This window comes from Nicotiana tabacum, chromosome 13 (genome assembly GCF_000715075.1).
Source record: "Nicotiana tabacum cultivar K326 chromosome 13, ASM71507v2, whole genome shotgun sequence".
Lineage (NCBI taxonomy): Eukaryota > Viridiplantae > Streptophyta > Magnoliopsida > Solanales > Solanaceae > Nicotiana > Nicotiana tabacum.
In genome coordinates, this window is record NC_134092.1 from 124,161,973 (window position 1) to 124,183,631 (window position 21,659).

Sequence of the window (21,659 nt, forward strand, 5' to 3'; positions counted from 1 at the left end):
CGGTTTGTGTGATTTGGTAACTCGTTACTCTTTAAAGTTGTATTCTGTCAACCAAATTTTATAATAGATAGCTAGAATTTGTAATCATGATTCATGAAATTTATTTTTCAAACTCAAGCTAAAAATAAAAAAAGAGAATAAAATAAACCAAAGTTTTATGATGTTCGTTTTTAAAGGGCAAATGTCCAAATATGCCCTTGTATTATAGGAAATTGAGCACATTTGCCCTTCATTAATACTTTAGCTCAAATATGCCCTTACCGTTACATAGTTGGTCCATATATGCCCTTAGAGTTACACAGTTGGCCCATATATGCCCTTTTCGAAACGGAATTCACCCAAACTAATTAGCTCTTTCGTTAATTGTATTAAAGTGTATTACAAACACTATTTTCTTTACATTTCTCTTTTCTTTCTTCTTCTTTTTTTTTTTCCTTTTTCTTTCTCCCTTATCCGTTTCCTCCGTTACTGATGTCTTTTTCATTTTCGTCACCATTTTTACTTGACAAAACTCATGAATTCTAATTACTAAGAAAATTCTCCCATAAGGTAATCAAGTTTCAATTTCACTAGCCCTCTAAATAAATGAAATTAAATTATTACAAAAATTATGGTTTAAACTTTAAAGTAATAAAAACATCTCAACCTTTAACAATACTCAAAAGATCAAAATATTTAAATTGTTTTCAGAAAGATAATTTAAAGATTAAAAGCCTAGAGTTCAAGTTGTAGTGTTAAAAATTTGAATTGTTAGTCTTTTTTCAGATGGACATTTTCTATTTTTTTTTATTAACTATGTAAATTAGGGGTGTACATGGAACGGGTTGGTTCGATTTTTATCAAAATCAAACCAAACCAATTATATCGGTTTGGATTGTTCGGTTTTGTTGGATTTTCGGATTTTTTGTTACATAAATATTATTTCAATCTTACTTTGTTAAATTTTTAGAACTAAATATATGTTCAGTAAAAATTAAAAAATTGAAAAACATATGATCTATAAAAATATTCTTATAGGAAAATTTTCTTAGTAATTGGAATTTATGAGTTTTGTAAAGTAAAATTGGTGATGAAAATGGAGAAGACATCAGTAATGGAGGAAATCGGATAAGGGAGAAAAAAAAAAGAAAAAAAGAAAATAAAAAAGAAGAAAGAAAAGAGAAAGGTAAAGAAAAAAAATTACTAATAAAAAGGAAATAGTGTTTGTAATACAATTAACGAAAGAGCTAATTAATTTGGGTGGATTACGTTTCGAAAATGGCATATATGGGCCAACTGTGTAACTTTAAGGGCATATATGGATCAACTATATGACGGTAAAAGCATATTTGAGCTAAAATATTAATGAAGGACAAATGTGCTCAATTTCGTATAGTATAATGGGCATATTTGGACCTTTTCCGTTTCTAAAATAAGAGTTGTTCTTTGGTTGAGAAGTAAAGTAAAACAATACATATAGTATTATGAGAAGCCAAATTTATGAACCGACAAATTTAAAGGAGTACAAATTCAAAAAACAAATAATACAAGTAATATATACCGAAAGATCAACAACAAAGTGCTGCCACAACACTTGCAAAATATGGAAGAAGAACCTAACAACAACAACATACCCACTATTATCCCATATCATGGAGTCTGGAGAGGGTAGTGTGTACGCAGACCTTACCCTTACCTTGTGAGGACAGAGAGGTTGTTTACAATTGACCATCGGCTCAGGAAAGCATAAACACCATATTAATGAAAATATAGACAAAAAGGGACAGTACCAAAAAACCATATAAAAGCATAATAAAAATAACAAGACACTAAGGTAATCAACAATGAAAGAAAATAATAGTTAGGCATAAAAACCTACTACCAACAGAAAATGAAACTGCGTGTCAATACTATTTTATGAACACTCTAGACTACCTACTCTACTACCGGCATAGACCCAAACTGGTTCTCGAAAATAGACACACTTCTCATCACCCTTAGCTTTACTACTCTCTCCCATACTTTCATAGTATGGCTAATCAGCTTGATACCCCGATAGTTATTGCAATTTGGGATATCACCCTTGTTCTTGTATACGGGAACCATTTTGCTCCACCTCTACTCTTCTAGCATCTTCTTCATTCTAAAAATGGCATTAAATAACCTACTGAGCCACTCCAAGCCTGCCTTGACCGTACTCTTCCAAAACTTTACCAGGATTTCTTCCGGCCTGGTCGCTTTTCCCCTGCTCATCTTACGCATAGCCTCCTCAACTTCATCAACTCTAATCCACCTACAATACCCAAAGTCACAACGACTACCGGAGAGTTCCAAATCACCTAGTACAATGCTCTTATCCCCCTCCTCACTCAAGAGTCTATGGAAGTAGGTCTGCCATCTCCGACGGATAAGCCCTTCATCCAACAAAACTTTACCTTCTTCGTCCTTGATGCAATTCACTTGGTCCAAGTCACGCGCCTTCCTTTCTCGCGCCTTGGCTAACCTGAACAACCTCTTATCCCCACCTCGGCCCTCGAGTTCCTCGTACAAACGACTAAAAGCTGCAGTCTTGGCCGCCGTAACTGCTAGCTTTGCCTCTTTCTTAGCCAACTTATAATGCTCCCTATTCACCCTCTTCTCCTCATCGTCTACACTTTCCACTAGCTTTAGATACTCTACTTTCTTGGTTTCCACTTTTTCTTGTATCTCTCAATTCTACCTCTAATCTCCCTTGTGACCACTAGAGTAGACCCCTAATACCTCTCTCGTGGCTTCCCTAATGCACTGCGCGATCGTGGTCCACATAGCGCTTGCGTCCTCACTACTCCTCTAAGCCCCCAGAGTCACCAACTTGACCCCCAACTCTTGCGCTTTAGCTTCCGTCACGACACCCCATTTGATCCTATATTGGTTATACATTTCCCTCTTCCTCCTCTTCCCCGTGATCTCAAGGTCCATGACTAGGAGCATATGAAGGGTCGAGAGGTTCTCACTTGAGATAACCTTGCAATCTGTGCAAAGACCTCAATCGGACTTCCTGTAGAGTAAATAATCAATCTGAGTCTCGGCCACCGAACTCCGAAAGGTGACCAAGTGCTCCCTCTTCTTCGAAAAACTCGAGTTTGCTATCACCAAATCAAATGCTCTAGCAAAGTCCAGCAGAGACGTTCCTCCTCCGTTTTTATCTCTAAAACCAAAGCCACCATGTACATTATCATACCTCCCCCCCCCAAGACGTCGCTCCAGTGTGGCCGTTGAAATCTCCTCCTATGAAAAGTTTCTCGGTATGCGGGATACCACACACCATCTCATCCAAATCCTCCCAGAAATGCCTTTTGACTTCCTCATCCAAGCCTGCTTGTGGTGCGTACGCACTGATTATGTTCAAAGTAAAACCTCTAACAACTAGCTTAATAGTCATCAGCCTGTCATTCACCCTCCTAACCTCCACCACTAGTTCACGAAGGTCCTTATCAACCAAGATACCTATCCCGTTCCTGCCCCCCACCCTCCTAGAATACCGAAGTATGAAACTGATCACATCCCGCGCCTTAACTCCTACCCATCTAGTCTCTTGTACACAAGCTATATTAATCTTCCTTTTCTCGAGAATCTTCGCTAACTCTACAGATTTTTCAGTCAAAGTTCCTATGTTCCAAGACCCCACTCTCAGCCTAGTAGCTCCCTTAGCCCTCTTACCTCTCTTACCCCCCGCATCCCCTCCCCGCGCTGACACCCCCGAGGACAAGACGTTACCCTACCATCGTTTACCAAAGACACTATAATCTAGGAGTCACTACGCAAGCACTATCCTGTAAACAAGCGATAAAATAAAATGAGTTACCGAAATATAATATACCACTAAAGGTCGCAAAACAGGTAAAGAAATAAAATAAAAGAACTAACGGGAACTATAATCTACAACTAAAGGTCAGAAAAACAGGTGAAGAAATAAAACAAAGGAACTAAAAGAACTATAATCTACAACTAAAGGATAGAAAAAAAAGGTGAAGAAATAAAACAAAGGAACTAAAAGAACTATAATCTACAACTAAAGGATAGAAAAAAAAGGTGAAGAAATAAAACAAAGGAAATAAAGAACTATAATCTATAACTAAAGGATAGAAAAATAGGTGAAGAAATACAATACAAGAGCTAAAGGGGGCTATAATCTACAATTAAAGGCCACAAAGAAAATGTACAAAACTAGAACAGAACTACTAGGGGATGTTTGAAATAAAGATTCAAAATAAAGATGTAAACAGGTAGATAACAATATAAACAAGTAAGCAAAGCTATCACTAATGCAATTAATTTGACAATGCTAGGAAAAATACTAACTAAAGATTTAAGAACAAAATAGGCAGGCAAAGAGATACAATTACGCTAAAATATCAAACTATTAAAATATCAAGACAAGAGAGGAACAATAGAACCTGAATTGCAGCCCTTGAAATTAACGAAAATCTGGCCGGCGGTGATGGATTGCGACGAGCTGGAGCAATACTCTATGTATTTCTATTTGATGGATTTCAAAACTTCGGTATATCATGAAAGTGAGTTTTACAAATGGGTATATCATGTAATGCAATCCAGTAATTAAAACGAGTTATGAGTTCAGTGACAAATTTAAACTTTAAATCCTGACTCCGACGCTAATTATAACCAAATTTTTTTTTTACATTGTCATAACTCATAGTATATAATTTAAGAACTTTCCGAAACAAGATTCCACAACTTTTTAGGAGAATTTTAGTTCCAAATTTCCAATATTTTCTCCTAGCTAAGTCCCTAAGTCTTCTCGATATGACACGTTCCTATACATCTTTATCACTTTAAGAAACCACATGAATTATTGTCACGTTGTTCAAAGTACTAATTAACCAACAAAGCCCCATGCACGTAAAACCACAACCCATCCCCAACAATAGGAGCACAAGCAATTAACGTCATACAAGAATTAAACAACCTTAATCATTGCTAAATTGTTTGATTTTTGGTTATTCCTATAATACTTAGCACATATAGCCCTTTTTCCATGTTTTCACACAACCCCTTTTCCTAGATTGTCGTATGGAAACACCAAGATTCTTCTATCAATGTACGTATTTTTGCTTTTCATATATACCCTCTTTTTAATTGTCTTGTATTTTCTTGAATTACACGTTTGTTATGTGTTAAAAGTTATTGAATTTCGTGCAATTTTATGTTTGAATTTGATGTTTGTACTCAACGGCAGAGCTATGTACAATGAAGGGTGTTCAATTGAATCTCCTTTGTCAAAAACTAATACAGCATAAATAGGGTAAAAATAATATTTTTTATACATATATAAATTGTTGAATTCTTTAACAAAAGGGAAGCTTCTAATGTAGTGACAACAATCAAATTTTAGGTGCGGTTTCCCTTGTTACCGCTGTTTGTATAGTGTGTTAATTGTTCTTGGCATTTTGGGGTTGCGAAATAGGATTTTTTTTTTTTTTTTTTTTTTTGTGGTTATTGATTTTTTTAAATTTTTTTTAGAAATTACTCAACCTCTTGCAGAAATGTAAGACTGCGTACATTAGACCCTTGTAGTCCGGCCCTTCCCTGACCCCGTGCATAGCTGGAGCTTAGTGCACTGGGCTTCCCTTCACTGTAATCCAGTAAAGGTGTTTACTTTTCGTTTGGTAGTTAGTATATCTTGCTTCTTGCTGTATTCTGATTGATGTGTTATATCTTTACTGGTATTGATTTTTGACTCTTTCTAATTTGTGTTGTGGTTTTACCTGATTATTTTTGTGTTTAATGGGGTTTATATAGTTGACATGACAACACAGAGTGTAGATCATAACATTGTGCTGTCCAATGTGAATATAAGTAATGGTGATAAGATGATGGCACCAAATTCAAATGGGAATTTAAAGGGCAAGAACAGTTTGGAGAGTGAGCTCGAATCGATACTTCTAAAGCAGCAGCAACAACAACATAATCGCAATTTAGTTGGTGAAAGGGAGAGAGATTTGAATATATCAAGAAGTGGTAGTGCTCCTCCTACTGTTGAAGGATCGTTGAATGCTGTTGGAAGTTTGTTTAAGAATTCCAATTTAGCGCAATCCAGTAATAATAACAACAACAACAACAAAAATAGTAATGGTGATTCCTCTAGTAGTGAAATTATGACAGAAGAACAAATTCGATCACATCCAGCGTACTTAGCATATTATTACTCAAATGTCAATCTTAATCCAAGATTGCCCCCACCATTGTTATCTCGAGAGGATTGGAGAATCGCTCAGAGGATTGAACAAGGTGGCAATTCATCCTTGTTCGCTATGCAGCCTGGTTTTCCTATACAAAGAGCAGAAAATGAAATGATAAATCTGAGGAAGGCTGCTGCGAGGAATCTTTCGCGAGGAACGTTAGAACCAAGCTCTGGAATTGGTGTAAGGAAAAAGAGTTTTGCGGACATAGTTCATGTAATAGTCTCTTGTCTTGTGCTTGTATATTACTTCCCTTAGCATCTTTTCTTTATCCATATGTTTCGTATTTAGTTCATTGATATAAATAATTTACCTCCTTTTTTCCATGTTGATGTGTGCTTGTGACATTCTCCCTCAATCCCAAGTTATGTGAACGACATCTTTCTGTAGTTAGAAACAGTTTAACTTTAAACTTTTCGTTTTACCCTTAATGAGATGATTTATGCCACACAAATATCTATCGCTTGTTTTAGACTAAGTTTTAAAAAAGTCTTACTTTCTTTCTTAAACTTTGTTCCCAATCAAACAACATCATATAAATTGAGATGTAGGGAGTATTAGCATTGTTTTTTCTTTTTTGGTGCACATGGTACAATTCTATGTTGCTCGGACTTTTCGAAAATGTCGCTAGGTGCGTGTCAGACCCTCCAAAAGTAGTGTATTTTCAGAGGGTTCAACACGGTTGCGGCAGCATTTTGAAGAGTCCACACAATATAGGTAAAGCTTAGTGATCAAACAAAAAGTTCTTCTAGTGAGCAAGTAGTCCTCAAGTATCAGTTTTATACTGCAATTTATGATAAATGGCATTTAATAATTTTCAGGGAAAAATGCAATAAAGTATTTAAAAAAAGGCTTTCAGTTTCTTTATTATGGAGATACCATCAAATAGACTAGCCATTTACTGATAATATGTCTGAAGATAGGAGTCCTATTATAAGGAAGCATCAATCGGGACGAATTTTCTTTTGTCTCGTAGTTATTGATCTTCCAAACCAAGACGCATGAATTTCAGAAAAGACAGTCACTTCTCCTCCTCTACTTTACATGATACTTCTGAATTTTCCAATATCAAAATGAGATTTTATTTTTTCAGGAAGGACTTGACCAACCTGCACGCTCATCCGCTGATCTTTCACACTCTACAAGCACAGAAACCACAGAGGCATTGCATACCGGAAAAGCTCCCCCCGGCTTTTCTGGAGTGCAAAAAGTTCAGCATCCTAAGCCATGTCACACTAATTCTTTCACATCTGCAATCGGTTCATCACAAAGAAGGAGTGGAACACCTGAGCCTCATCCATTTACAAAATCACCTAGTCCTCAGCTTTCAGTTGGCCACAGTGATGGAATTGACATTACCTCTTTATCTCAACTTCACTATGATGATAATACGCAGCAGTCTTGGTTTCAAATTAGAGTATCAAATGGTAACAGGCAGGGTGATCACCAACAGTTTATGGAATACTGTGGAGCTGAAAATTTGGATACAGCTTCCGAGTCTGCTGATCTTGTGAAAAATAAAGATGTTTTAAGGGACCATAATTCTACCTTCTACATAGATGGACGTGCGAATTTCCTAAGGACGTTGAGTCCTGAGTTTGTGAGTCAAAAATCTAATGTCCAGCACCAAGTCAATAATTATCAAATTGTTGATTCTACGGGATATATACCTGGTGGATACAAATACAATCAGAAGCTGAACGTGGCATTGAATGGCAATCTTGGTAAGCGTTACTGCTCAATCATGATATCTGGTGCATTATATTTTGAATCCAAATACTTTTATTGCTCACATTGTTCAAAAATCTGTCAGGTGTTCAGTTAAATGGTGTCAGCGCGAATGGACGCCATTTGAGGAGCGACAGCAAGGAGACTACACAATACCTACAGAAAACTTCTGTAGATAATTCTTCAAAGGGAAGAAATTTTGTTGGAGCTTCTCATGGCAATACAGACTTAAAAGTTCTTGGAACTATGTATGCTGACACATCACTCCCGCAACAGAAGCAACAATATCCCTTGTCTTTTCTACATAATTGTTACAGCTTAAGGGATCAGTATCATTCGACTCATGCTCTTGGCTCAGCTATTATACTGTGTCAAGAAAATAAGTTAGCGAATTCATGGTATTCAGACAATGTTGCTGAAGGAAGGGTTGTTCCATCTTTACTGGACGATCTCAAGAACAAGCCCAGGTCGTTGGATCTTTTGGATGTTCTCAATCATGTCGTAGAATTCAGGTGTGCGTAAGCTGTATTTTGTATATACTTTATTGATATCATCTTTCTTTTTTCCTCTTATTTTGCGTTGTTTTATTACCTAGTAAGGATCAGTATGGGAGTCGATTTATTCAAAAGAAGCTGGAAACTGCCACTGTTGAAGAAAAGATGAAGATATTCCCAGAAATTCTTCCTCATGCTCACAGTTTGATGACCGATGTCTTTGGAAATTATGTCATTCAGAAGGTATGTATTGTCATTTATACTATCATAATACTATATTTTTTCCTTTTTAAGTGGACATTATCCGGATCTAGATGAACTTTGTATTTATGGTCATTTTTAATACATATATGCAGTTCCTTGAGCATGGAACGGAGAGTCAAAGAAAGGAATTAGCGAGGCAACTTATTGGTCATGTTTTGCCTCTGAGTCTTCAAATGTATGGATGCAGAGTTATTCAGAAGGTTGATCCTTATACTTTATTCTGTATAATTGCTTGGTCAAGTTCCAGAATGACATGAATACTTTGTTAGTAGCAAAATGCTCCTCTGTATCTCATATAGCATCTGAAAATTTTGAGGCAAATTACTTTTAGCATTATATAGAGATCACTGGTGGTTTCTGTTGGGTGTTTATCGGTTATACTTGTTTCTGTCGCCCTTATAGGAAGGTGTGGAGGTCGAGAATCACGATAGAAGGTTACTAGATAGTCGAGCGTTTTTCTGTTCCGTATCAGGTTTTTTAGGACTAGTCTGATAGTGTCTTGTTCTTAAATTGCTAGTATTACATGATGTTTTCTTACTGTCTTCCGCTTCAGTTTCCTAGTATTTAGCCGTTGTTACTGCTTGTTGCTATAACTTTCTTCCATCTGTTTTTCTGGCTCTTCGATTGCTATTATTATCTTTCTGGCCTTTGTTGTTGTTATTACTTGTTTCTATTGTTTTTTTCATCTTCTTGAGCCGAGGGTCTATCGGAAACAACCTCTCTACTTCCACAGGGTAGGGGTAAGGTATGCAGTCTGCACACATACTACCCTCCCCAGACCCCACTTGTCCCCACTTGTGGGACTCCACTAGGTTTGTTGTTGTTGTTGTTGTACTTGTTTCTATCATATCTATAGTCGGCAAAAGAGATAAGAGTATTATGTGGTTGGATTAATAGTTTATTGAGTATTATATCCTTGCTTAGTAGTTCATCCTTTTGTCCCTTTTTTCTGGATTTCGGATTGAAACATATTATGTGATCACAGGCTTTGGAGGTCTTTGATGTGGAACTGCAAACTAAAATGGTTATAGAACTGGATGGCTATGTAATGAAATGTGTTCGTGATCAGAACGGTAATCATGTTATTCAAAAGTGCATAGAACATGTACCTCAAGATAGAATTCACCTTATTGTAGCTTCCTTCTTTGGGCAAGTTGTGTCATTGTCTACACATCCTTATGGCTGTCGTGTAATTCAGGTAATGATCTGCTATCTTTTTAGTTCTTTGATTTGGTGTTTAAGTTCCTTTAATCAATTTGGATTTGTTAATTGTCAGAGAGTTCTTGAGCACTGTAACGACTCAGACACACAAAAGATTATTATGGACGAGATAATGCAAGCTGTTGGTACTCTAGTGTTGGATCAGTATGGAAACTATGTCATTCAGGTAATCGACATAATTAAGAGATTTGCTCCTTACATTTCATCATTACTTGACATCCGACTCCTTCCCTAAATAAGTGATTCCGGTTTTGGATTTCATGTTCAGACTTCTATATTCCGCTTAAGTGTTAGTAGTGCTTAAGAACTACTGTTCACTAGACTACTAACTATCATTTTTTTAGCTTTGCGATTGCAGTATATAGTCTGCAATTCTTGATTTTTTTTACTATGACTTATTACACTTCTGTTCTGGTCCTGATTTAGCCTTCCTCTTACTTGATTAGCATGTACTGCAACACGGTAAACCACACGAGAGGTCTGTTATAATAGACAAACTTACTGGACAAATTGTAAAGATGAGTCAGCACAAATATGCTTCTAACGTCGTTGAGAAGTGCTTGATCTTTGCAACGCCAGAGGAGCGTCAACTCCTGGTGAATGAGATGCTTGGTTCGACACAAGAAAATGAGCCTCTACAGGTCTGTCACTATTCTTGATTTTCAGAGATTTTTGCACCATTCTGTTCTGCATTTAAAAGGAACAACAATGAAAAGTAAAGATGTTAAAAGTCTGATGTTCTTACTTCTTTCAACTATAATCACTTTAATTTTCCAAATGTAGGCTATGATGAAGGATCCTTTCGGAAACTATGTAGTGCAGAAGGTTCTAGAGACATGTGATGATCAGAGCCGCGAGCTAATTCTTTCTCGCATTAGAATACACCTTACTGCTCTCAAGAAGTACACTTATGGAAAACACATTGTATCTCGCGTTGAAAAGCTCATCGCAACAGGAGGTTAGTAGCCCCCTTGTTTTGGTAAAATTATCTAGATATATACATACTTATAATGTCTCGGAAACAAGCATGTCTACCTTCACAAGGTAGGAGTAAGATCTGCGTACACATTCTCCCCAGACCCCACTCGTAGGATTTTACTTGGTATGTTGTTGTATAATGTCTCGTGCATGCTAAACACTGTTCTTTAAGCAACTTCTAACGATCCTTGCGTCATCTTTTTCCAGAGAAACATGCAGCTTTATCTTCGAATTCTTCGCGAGGCAATCTAGTTTTGAGGAATTGAAGACATTCTTCTTTTGTACAGCTGACAAATTCTGCAATCTTTTTGGCATTGCTTGTTTTAGGAGGCTGATAAATGGTTGTAAATAAGCAGCACTTCAACTTTGCTCCTGCCTAAATAAGTCTTTATAATTTCCTTTCTTGAAATGTAAATGGAAAACCTGTAATTATTCTCACTAAGAGCTATGTTAGAATAGAGAAATGAGGCAACTTATTTTACAAATGTTTTTTAACTACTGTATATAAGTCTAACATTCATCAAGTGTTTGAGAAGCTGATACTTCTCTAGCATAAAATTTTGAGGGTATTTTACATATGAAAATGTTTTTATTTTGCTAATAAATTCTAGTGTAAATATGTATCTGGTTGGTGGTGCATGTTATCTGTGTACTATCAATTCATGTTCTGAGCTCCACTTGGTTCAGAGTCTTGTACTAATTGGATATCAGTCAATTTAGTAACTCATCTAATATTATTGAGCTTTTTCAGCTTATAACTTTTTATTAAATAATTTTGAATAACATTCAATTTAGTTAGTTTGATTAGTACCAAATAGCAAAATTCTAATTTGTTGGTATATTGGTTCTAAGATTGACAGGTTGATGTAACTGCACGAACTAGAAGTGACGCGGAGATAATACATAAACTCAAAGGGATTTGAAAGTCGATTACTATATGAAAAAAAAAAACTTATGACACGCTCTGTGTTTATATCAAACTAATGAATATATAATATGTGTTTTAGGTGTTAGTATTATTACTGTAGGTGGTTAAAGATATATGCATTTAGAAAATATATAGAAGTTTTGATACTTTTTCAATCGTATTTGCATAATATTGGTAGAAGATTAGTTTAAACTAAGCAACATGTCTTGTGATGATTTGTATAGTTTATCCCAATTTATGTTGAACTAAGCATAGTTATATATTTCAACTTTTAATGAACGGTTACCAAAAAAAAAAATTAAGAACATGAAGCTTATATGAAAAATTGAGGTTTATGCTTATTTTCCTTTGGAATGGAAGTTGGAAGGTTGAAGGTGGAGCCGAGGAAATGAACCCAAACACATAAATCGTAGTTATAAATGTGACTTATGAATCAAGTAAGGAAGTGATCCCACTTTACTTGCAATCCATAAAGGTATACAATATTGCCAATTTATTTTCTAGTTGAATTATGCGTTGCCGTTTTTGGTGATGGAAATGTTAGAACCTCGAGAATATATATTGGTCGTAAACAAGCCATAGATTTTTGTGGCTAGAAAATCATGTTATTGGAGATAAACGGAGAAGTTTAAAATTAAATTGTTTTCAAAGATAGAAAGTTAGACTTTCTTTTTAAAACTGATTAATAAGGAAATAATACCATATAAAAAGAAACAAAGCGAGTACTATGAAATCTATGATCCAAATATTGTTCTTGCTCAATCAGCAAATGCTCTTCCTTTAGTTTGTATATAATAGAAATTCTTATATAATACATAGGACAGAGTTGTAATTATGTTTCTCAAGGAATCAACAATTATTCATCAGCATAATCTAAAAGAGAACTTCTACTGAATCTAAACTTCATTGCATATTTATATTCAAACTAAACACATAAAATCTCTATTTCTAAGAACAATATATGGTACATTAACATACAAATTAAAAATAAATTTCGTACAAATTTAATGCAAATTTGAATATCTACAATAACATACATAGTAAAAACAAATTTCATACAACTAATTATATATCATATAACTTATTTACAACTTATCTACAACTTTCATATATTATTTCTACCCAATTAAATACTACTACAATATCATACAACTTAAATACAAATTTTATACAATATGTCTTTTATATATATTTTGTATCCGATTTGTATATATTTTATTTGTAGTGTGTGCTTCTTCCTCTCTAAAATTTCAATCAAAACTTATTCTCTTAATACAGTGTTGATACATATCAACAACATTATGTAAAAAGATGGTATTGATAACTTAAATATAAATTTTATACAATGATTCATACATTATACAACTATTTTTCAACTTTGAATTCCAACCAAAATCAACTCTAATTTTTTACCAAACCCCCTCAAAATTGAGATATAATCTGAAAAGAATATTTTCAATTGTTTGCAACAATATCCAATCCAAACAGATAATATTTTTTGAAAACCCCAATTCGAATTCAAAGTTTTGAAGCTTTTTAATGGTTGTCAATTGTGGAGAGTCAAAATACCTTCAAAATTTATTTATTAGCAATTTCAATTCGAACACCAATTGTGAAACATGAAAGAAAATTGTTAAGTTAAAATGCTCTCAAACTGCTTGTCCAGCTTTTCTCTACATAGCTTTTGAGGGAAAGGTAAAGCAGGCCTATATTTGCTCTCCTCATATTCCTCCCTTCTTGATTTTTCTTCCTCCTTCTTCTTCTTCTTCTTCTTCTTCTTCTTCTTCTTCTTCTTCTTTCCAAACAAATAATAATTTTTGAAAACCCAAATTCGATTTCAAAGCTTCAAAGCTTTTTAGTGGTTGTCAATGGTGGAGAGTCAAACACCTTCAAAATTTATTGATTGACAATTTCAATTTGAATACCAGTTGTGCAACATGAAAGAAAATTGCTAAGTTAAAACGATTGAAATCCATTGATAAATTTCATTAAAACTCTATACATCAAGAAAGCATAATAAACATAGAGAACATCAAATGAAGAAAAATTGGGAGAAAACAGAGGAGAGTAGAGAGACGAAGAGAGAGAGAGAGAGAGAGAGAGAGAGAGAGAGAGAGAGAGGGCAAGTATAAAGGGATAAGGAAATAATTGATATTCCTTATTCAATTCCTAATATAAAGGGATACTCATTTAAAACTTATTTGTATATAATTGATAAATTGTATATGACCGTGTAATTAAATAGAAACTTGAGTAGAGAGGGTAATAAGATTTCAAATAGTGTATAGAAAGATAAAATCCCTAAGATATGTCGTAAAAATTGCATGGGGCGCCCTATTTGGTCGCCCCTTTTTAACTTATACCCCTTTTATTTTTCCGTTTGCATCCGTACCCATTTTTTATGTTAAAAGCATTTTAAAAAGATGATTTTGCCCTTCTTTAATAAAAGACTATTGACAAACTGCAGGACAAAAACTTAAGCATGTTTAGGCTGAAGTTTTAGCAAATAAACTAAAAACTTCAGCTTGTTTAGACTGAAGTTTCGGATAAAACTCAGGACAAAACTGTAGATTGCGTTACAAAACTTCAGCATGTTTTGGTATGAAGTTTTAGCAAATGAACTAAATAACTTCAGCATGCATTAGCAAAAACTCTTTAGAAAATTACATACTGCAAGACAAAAACTTAAGCATGTTTAGTCTGAAGTTTTAGCAAATGAACTAAATAACTTCAGCATGTTTTGTCTGAAATTTTAGCAAATGAACTAAATAACTTCAGCATGTTTTGTCTGAAGTTTTAGCAAATGAACTAAATAACTTCAACGTGCATTAGCAAGAACTCATTAGAAAATTACATACTACAAGACAAAAACTTAAGCATGTTTAATCTGAAGTTTTAGCAAGTGAACTAAAAAACTTAAACATGTTTAGTCTGAAGTTTTAGCAAATGAACTAAATAACTTAAGCATATTTAGTCTGAAATTTTAGCAAATGAAATAAATAACTTAAACATGTTTAGTCTGAAATTTTAGCAAATGAACTAAATAACTTAAGCATGTTTAGTCTGAAGTTTTATCAAATGAACTAAATAGCTTAAGCATGTTTAGTCTGAAGTTTTAGCAAATAAACTAAATAACTTCAGCATGTTTAGTCTGAAATTTTAGCAAATGAACTAAATAATTTCAGCATATATTAGACTGAAGTTTTGAATAAAATTCATGGTAAAACTGTAGACTGGAGGATAAATAACTTCAGCATGCATTAGCATGAAGTTTTAGCTTCAAGGTGAAACAACTTCATGCAAGTGTGATTCTGAAGATGAATATGGACAAGTTTCTATTTTTTTTTATAAAGTTGCTGAGAGGAGAGGAGGAGATTGTTTTATATCTTTTGTCAGGGGTGTAATTGTCATATTATTACGAATTTTTTGTGAGATGGCTACCAAATTAATAATTTTAAAAAATAGGGTACAAATTAAAATGTGGAACAAATATAGGTGTTTATCATTGAAATCGGATAACAATTAAATTTGTAAGTGGTTTTAAGGATATGTGATTTCACTTGGCACAAACTGAGAAATAGAAGAATTGAAGTTAGAAATTAACTGTAAAATGAAGCAAACCAATGTAACGCGCAACTTTGGCCCTCGAGCTAGGTCACCCTCGAACCAACTGAGTATATTATTGAAAAGGAAGAACTGAACAACTGAATAAGAGAGCTTAAGAGAGAAAACGTAATATGTTGCTTAGTTGTGCGTGTCCCCTTACAAAATGATTGGAATCTCCTTTATACAATAGAGGAGTTCTACATATGGTACAATTCTAAATACATAAGGAAATCTTCTGATTGGCTAATCAACCGGTCTTAACTTGATATATGCCGAGATCTCTGCCACAATCCTTGCCCGGTCACAGATTCATCAGCTTTCTTTTATTCGACCTAGCAGGCTTCCTTCGATCTCACTAGATCCCTATCCTTCTCGGTCTAGACCTTAGTTGGTCTCGATCTCGATCGATCCCTCAATCACGAGCTAGGCAATATTTATTCATGTAACGATCCAATATAACTCGGGATTGAACCTCGGTCTGCCACCCCGATCTCGATTAACCATACAAAATCGGGCAAGCACGATTTTGACCGTATACTGATAGTCCCCTCATTTTTTGGAGAGTAATGACAAGTAACGATTTGAGCATTTGATCATGATGTAATCGTCGTGACATAAATAGTAGAAGTGACAGAAACGTCTTGTCGGTACAGTTTACCAGGTATTTAATATGCGTCAGTCGACGGTCGACCACTAACAGTTTTGAACCGTCGTTGTGAAAACGATACATAGCCCCCTTCTTCATTATTTCAAAATTTACTTTCAAATATTTTTCATTCCAATCTCCATAGTTTTTTGCCTTCTTCAAAGTTTCCTATCTTCAAATCTTTGAGTTTCTTTGCTTGTTCTTCCTAAAACACCAAATACTTCAGTCTTCATTCTTCTTTATTCACAAAACCTAAATGGCAAAAATATCTAAAATTGTTCCGCAGAAAGAGGTTGCTTCCTCATCTCGGCCGACCGGCGAGAAACCAGTGGTGGAGCCACGCCCTGAAGAACTTATTCCCGGGGTGTGTGTCATAGATTCCGACTTTAAGGTCGAGAAAACCTCACCGGTTCCTGGTTGATACGAGCTAATATCGAGATACATATGCTCGATACCCAAAAGTCTTCTTGATCTAGTGAAAAAGAATTTCAATTAGAAAAATAAAAAGGTTATGATACCGGCACCGGAGAAAGCGATCACTACCCACGTGGAAGGGTACCTGAGTGTTTACACTTATCCTTTTTACGCTGGGTCCCCTCATCCGGTCATCGACGATTTTTGCAAGAAATATCAGGTGACCCTCGGCCAAATTCACCCTTCTTTCTGTAGGATCGTGATACTGCTTTGTTTCTTTATGAGCAAAATCGATGGGCTTCCCATCACCCTCGACCACCTCGTAAAATTATATAGCCCTCGACTCTACCGAGGTGAGCTGATAAAACTTTAACGCCGGGCCACCAAGGCGTTCACCTCCAGTATAGATAAAGACAAAGATCAGGGTTGGATGGGCCGGTTTGTTCGGGTGAAGACCTCGGACCTAATCCCGGATGAGAGTATGTCATTTCCTGAGAAATGGAATATGAAACGTAAGTATGATCCCGTTTTTAGTTTTTGTTATTCTTACTTCTTCATCTTTTCTTATCAGTGTTTTTCTCGACGCAGTCGTTGCTTGGATGTCGGGTGCGGTTCCCCACCTCGAGAACTGGTTCAAGAACCTAGTTTCGACATCAACATACGCCGAGCGCGCGTGGCGTAATTTGTCAAAGGCCGGTGGGAGGCTCGTAATCATGGTAAGCCTTCTTCTTGGCTTGTCGATTTTGCCTATCGTTCATGCATTTTTTCTCAAGTATGAGTTTATTTAATTTCTCCTTTTGTAAGTCTCGGAAAGGATGAGACTATGAGACCCTTGTCCGATGATGAAGAAGCTTTGCCGCCTACCTCGAAACCGGCGAAGGAGAATAAGAGGAAAAGGGCCTCGAACTACAAGGGTCAAAAACTCAAGAAGAGAACATCCCATAAACCTAAGGGGAACACAATCCCGTTAACTATGGAGAAGAAGAAGAAGAAGAAGAAGAAGAAGAAGAAGAAGAAGAAGAAGAAGAAGAAGAAGAAGAAGAAGAAGAAGAAGAAGAGAAAGAAGATAATTCTGGGTTGGTGGTCCGTGCGCGAGCTAGCACTGAGATTCGGAGATCTTCGGAACCGGTGGGAGTCGATACTGCTCCGTCCAGGCTCGATGAGGTCGCGGAGGAGACTTCGGCCCAAGATCCCGAGTCGAGAGGAACCGAAGATGTTTTATCTCGGGGCGAAGAGACCGTTGAAGAGGCGGTGGATGCCGGTGTGGAAACTGGGCTTGAGGCTCCCCAATACGGAGGCGGCGCCCCAAAAGACCCACTTGGGGCAATAGAGATCGGAGATTCACCCTCGTTTCCTTTTTTTTCCCAGTCGATGATACTGTGATGCTCAAGCCGTGGAGACTTGTCACAGGGAGGGAGCCCATAGAGAGGAAGATCCTTTCCGTGTTTATTTTGTTGGGGTAAAAGATGTCACTAGTCTGAGTGACTTGGAGGCTCCAAAGAAGAGCTCGGGCGAGGTGGGAGTTTCTTATCTTTTCAACGAAGCTCAACAAGCCCTGAATCAAGTAAGTTCATTTTCTCTTTGTTAATTTTCATACTTGTATTTTTCTTTCCTTGTATAATTCCTTATTTCTATTTTTGTAGGCCTATGTGCTTCATCACGAGGTATTTCTCAGATCTCGAGGGGAGCTGAGCTGGTACGAAGTCGAAATCTGAGGGCTTACTAAAGAGAGAGATGCCTTCAAGCTTCTCAGTGAGCAGAGAGAAAGAGAGGCAAAAGGACTTCAGGCTGAGCTAGAAGTATCTCGGAGAGAACAAGCCGATTTATCCGAGCAGGTAAAAAGAATCTTTGAAGTTAATGATTCTGACTCGGGCGTAATGGCTAACAGTTCGGTCCCACGGGTACAGCAAAAGCTCGATATGATCAGGCAGCTTCGTGTTGAAGTGAACGCCGTAAAAGTGGAGGCCGAGGAGTGGAAAAAGAACATGGACCGCTTGCCTCAGAAAAGGAGGCTGCCCGAACTAAACTGGCCTCGGCTGAGACCTAACTCCGAAGCTTGAAAGAAAAAGCCTTGATACAAACCAAGAAAATTGAGGAGTTCCAGTCTCGGTTGGGTTCAACAACTTTCGATCGAGAGAGGCTGGCCATATAACTTGCAGCGGCCAAATCGGAGGTCAAAACGGCCAAGGCTAATGCTGATGTAATGGTGTCCGTCTACCGGTCCGAGCAAAGAAGGTTGCCGAAGCTGCTCAGGCTCGAGCAAACTGGGTTGCCGAGCATGCTAAATGCCAGTCTCGAAGGGAGACTCTCAAGGAGATCCATGCTCGTGACTTCGATCTTATAGCCGAGATCGAGAATGCTAAGGAGCTCGAAGTTGAAGACAGAGAGTTGGCCTTTCCTGATGATGATGATTCTGGGAGTATGAGCGAATCTAAAAGCAGAGAAGGCCTCGAGAGCGAAGATGCTGCTCCCAGAGAAGACTAAGTCGTTTAGGATTAGCATTTTTTGTGTTTCTTTTAAGACCGTTTTGGTCTTTTGTAGAGAAATTTGATCGAGCCATGTTGCCTTTGTAAATGATTTTTGACGTGTATATATATATAAACTTTCTTCCTTTCTGCCTTATAGAATTATGAAGTTGTATTCTAAGGCCCGATGTTTAGACAATTTGATTGAAACCGAACTAGTACAACCCTTAGTCTTTACGATCGAGTGAGTGCTTGCTCGAATCGAAATAAGGTAACCCTTAGGTTTCTTATTTGAACGAGGATGGTCTCTCGAACTCGAAGCAAAAACAGCCCTTAGGCTTTGTATTAGGCCGATAGAGCCTTTATAAAAAGATCGTTTATGGCTTTCTCCCCTTTTCGGCTTGAAAAGGTTTTTTATCATTTGTATTTGCAAAACTTGTAATGCCTTAGCATGAAATAAGGAATTGTTCGGGAGTTCGAACAATTTTGTACTCATTAGAGTTTTCGAGGCATGATATTATCGAAGCCTTTTATGATTTTGCCGGAGGTAGCCCTTTTAACGGGTTTATGAGGGAATTTGAAGGTCTATTTTGTTACGTAATTCGTACGTCTCTGAACTGTGTTAATTCGGCCATAGCCTTTTTAATTCGGGATTTGCCCCTTGGGCTTATTAACTGCCATGAAGTAATTTCTTCGCATCAAAGTTGACATTCGAGGGCAATGCCCCCCCAGTATTCGAGGTTAATTGTAAAGAAACCTCGGATACTGTTAAATTGTTCTAAGTTAGCACGACCAATGGTTGCCTCATTAAAAACCTCGCCGAAAAACCCATTTGGGACAAAATCGGTCTAAGGAAAATAGAGTGCAACGCGTGCTTTCAGACCTAAAGGCTTCGTGTTGAAGAATCCATCATTGTTTTTGGTCGAACACCTACAAGGGTTAGTTTAAAATATAAATGAAAATGGAAGAGGGCTTACCTTAGCAGTAGTATCGTTTTAGGTGCGATACGTTCCAATTGCTTAGCAGTCATTCGCCATTCATCGTGTCGAGCTTGTAGGATCCTTTTCGGATGATTTTGAGAACCTAGTACGGTCTTTCCCAATTCGGACCCAGTTTCATTTCATTCGTATTTCGGGTGTTGAGGGTAACTTTTCTTAGCACCAAGTCCCCGATGTTAAAATGTCGAAGATTGGCTCTTTGATTGTATTACCTTTCGATCCGTTGTTTTTGAGCGGCCAATCGGATGAGAGCGGATTCACGTCTTTCATCAAAAATTCTAGGCTCATATTCATGGTCTCGTTATTTGATTCCTCTGTTGCACATCAAAACCTAATGCTAGGTTCTCTAACCTCGTCCGGGATCAGAGCTTCGGTGCCATAAACTAACGAGAACGGTGTTGCTCCGGTGCTGGATTTTGATATTGTGTGGTATGCCCGTTGAACCTCGGGTAGTATTTCTCTACATTTTCCTTTGTCGTCGATCAATCTTTTCTTTAGATTTTGGATGATGGTTTTGTTGGTCGATTAGGCTTGTCCGTTTCCGCTGTGATGATAAGGTGTTGATAGGATCCTTTTGATCATGTGATCCTCGAGAAATTTAGTTACTTTGTTGCCGATGAATTGTTTTCCATTATCACATACAATTTCGGAGGGCATCCCGAATGGACATATGATGTGGTCCCAAATGAAGTATATGACTTCCTTTTCTCTAACTTTCTCGAAAGCCTGTGCTTCAACCCATTTAGAGAAATAATCAGTCATAAACAAAATAAATTGAACTTTACTTGGGGCCGACGGGAGAGGGCCAACGATGTCCATTACCCATTTCATGAAGGGCAGTGGGGACAGGACCGAGTAGAGTAGTTCCCGGGTTGATGAATCATGGGCGCATGCCTTTGGCATTTGTCGCATTTTCTAATGAACTCCCTTGCATCTTTCCCCATATCGGTTTAATAGTACCCTGCTCTGATTACTTTGTGGATCAATAATTCGGCACCGGAATGATTTCCACAAGTACCCTCGTGAACTTCCCGTAGAATGTAGTCGGTATCTCCCGGTCCCAAACATATTGCCAACGGTCCATCAAACGTCTTTCTAAACAGCATTTCGTCTTCGAAAAGAGTGAACCGTGTTGCCTTTGTGCGCAAAGCTCTCAACTCCTTTGGATTTGATGTAAGCTTCCCGTTCTTTAAGTACTCTATATACTTGCTTCTCCAATCCCAGGTTAAACTTGTGAAGTTTATCTCGGCGTGACCTTCTTCGATTACCGATCTCATGAGTTGTATGACAATCTCCGATTTGAGTTCGTCATCTTCGACCGATGAACCTAAGTTTGCAAGAGCGTCGGTCTCGCTGTTCTGTTCTCGATGTACATGTTGCAAGGTCCATTCCCTAAACCGATGTAGAGTCACTTGTAGTTTATCCAAGTACCTCTATATTCGGTCTTCTCGGACTTCAAAAGTCTCGTTCACTTGGTTTACCACGATGAAGGAATCACAATTAGCCTCTATGACCTCTGCCCAAGCTTCTAGCTAGTTCGAGACCTACAATCATGGCCTCATACTCGGCCTCATTGTTAGTCAATTTTGTAGTTCTGATAGACTGTCTAACTACATTACGTGTGGGTGATTTTAGTACGATGCCTAATCTGGACCCCTTCGCGTTCGAAGCACTGTCCATAAAGAGGGTCCAGACT

General features: G+C 37.1%; 1 protein-coding gene across 2 annotated transcripts; it reads left to right on the forward strand.

Moving 5' to 3' along the window:
- Positions 1-4,923: 4,923 nt before the first annotated feature.
- LOC107768470 (pumilio homolog 4-like) lies at positions 4,924-11,484 on the forward strand. Of its 2 annotated transcripts, none has more exons than XM_016587600.2 (11): positions 4,924-5,080; positions 5,782-6,437; positions 7,315-7,945; positions 8,035-8,461; positions 8,545-8,686; positions 8,800-8,907; positions 9,693-9,905; positions 9,984-10,094; positions 10,375-10,569; positions 10,712-10,886; positions 11,114-11,484. In XM_016587600.2, the coding sequence occupies exons 1-11, from the start codon at positions 5,053-5,055 to the stop codon at positions 11,170-11,172; spliced, it is 2,745 nt and encodes a 914-aa protein (XP_016443086.1). In that variant the 5' UTR covers positions 4,924-5,052; the 3' UTR covers positions 11,173-11,484. The 2 variants fall into 2 exon arrangements, with proteins under 2 accessions (XP_016443086.1, XP_075084567.1); XM_075228466.1 differs by lacking the exon at positions 4,924-5,080 and adding an exon at positions 5,507-5,630.
- Positions 11,485-21,659: the final 10,175 nt, after the last annotated feature.

Bases quoted from the DNA above. Each gene is read 5' to 3' on its own strand.
- LOC107768470 (XM_016587600.2), top strand. From the start codon at position 5,053: ATGGAAACACCAAGATTCTTCTATCAAT. The intron at 8,687-8,799 runs GTATGTATTGTC...ACATATATGCAG, and splicing joins GAAATTATGTCATTCAGAAG to TTCCTTGAGCATGGAACGGA. The intron at 8,908-9,692 runs GTTGATCCTTAT...ATGTGATCACAG, and splicing joins GATGCAGAGTTATTCAGAAG to GCTTTGGAGGTCTTTGATGT.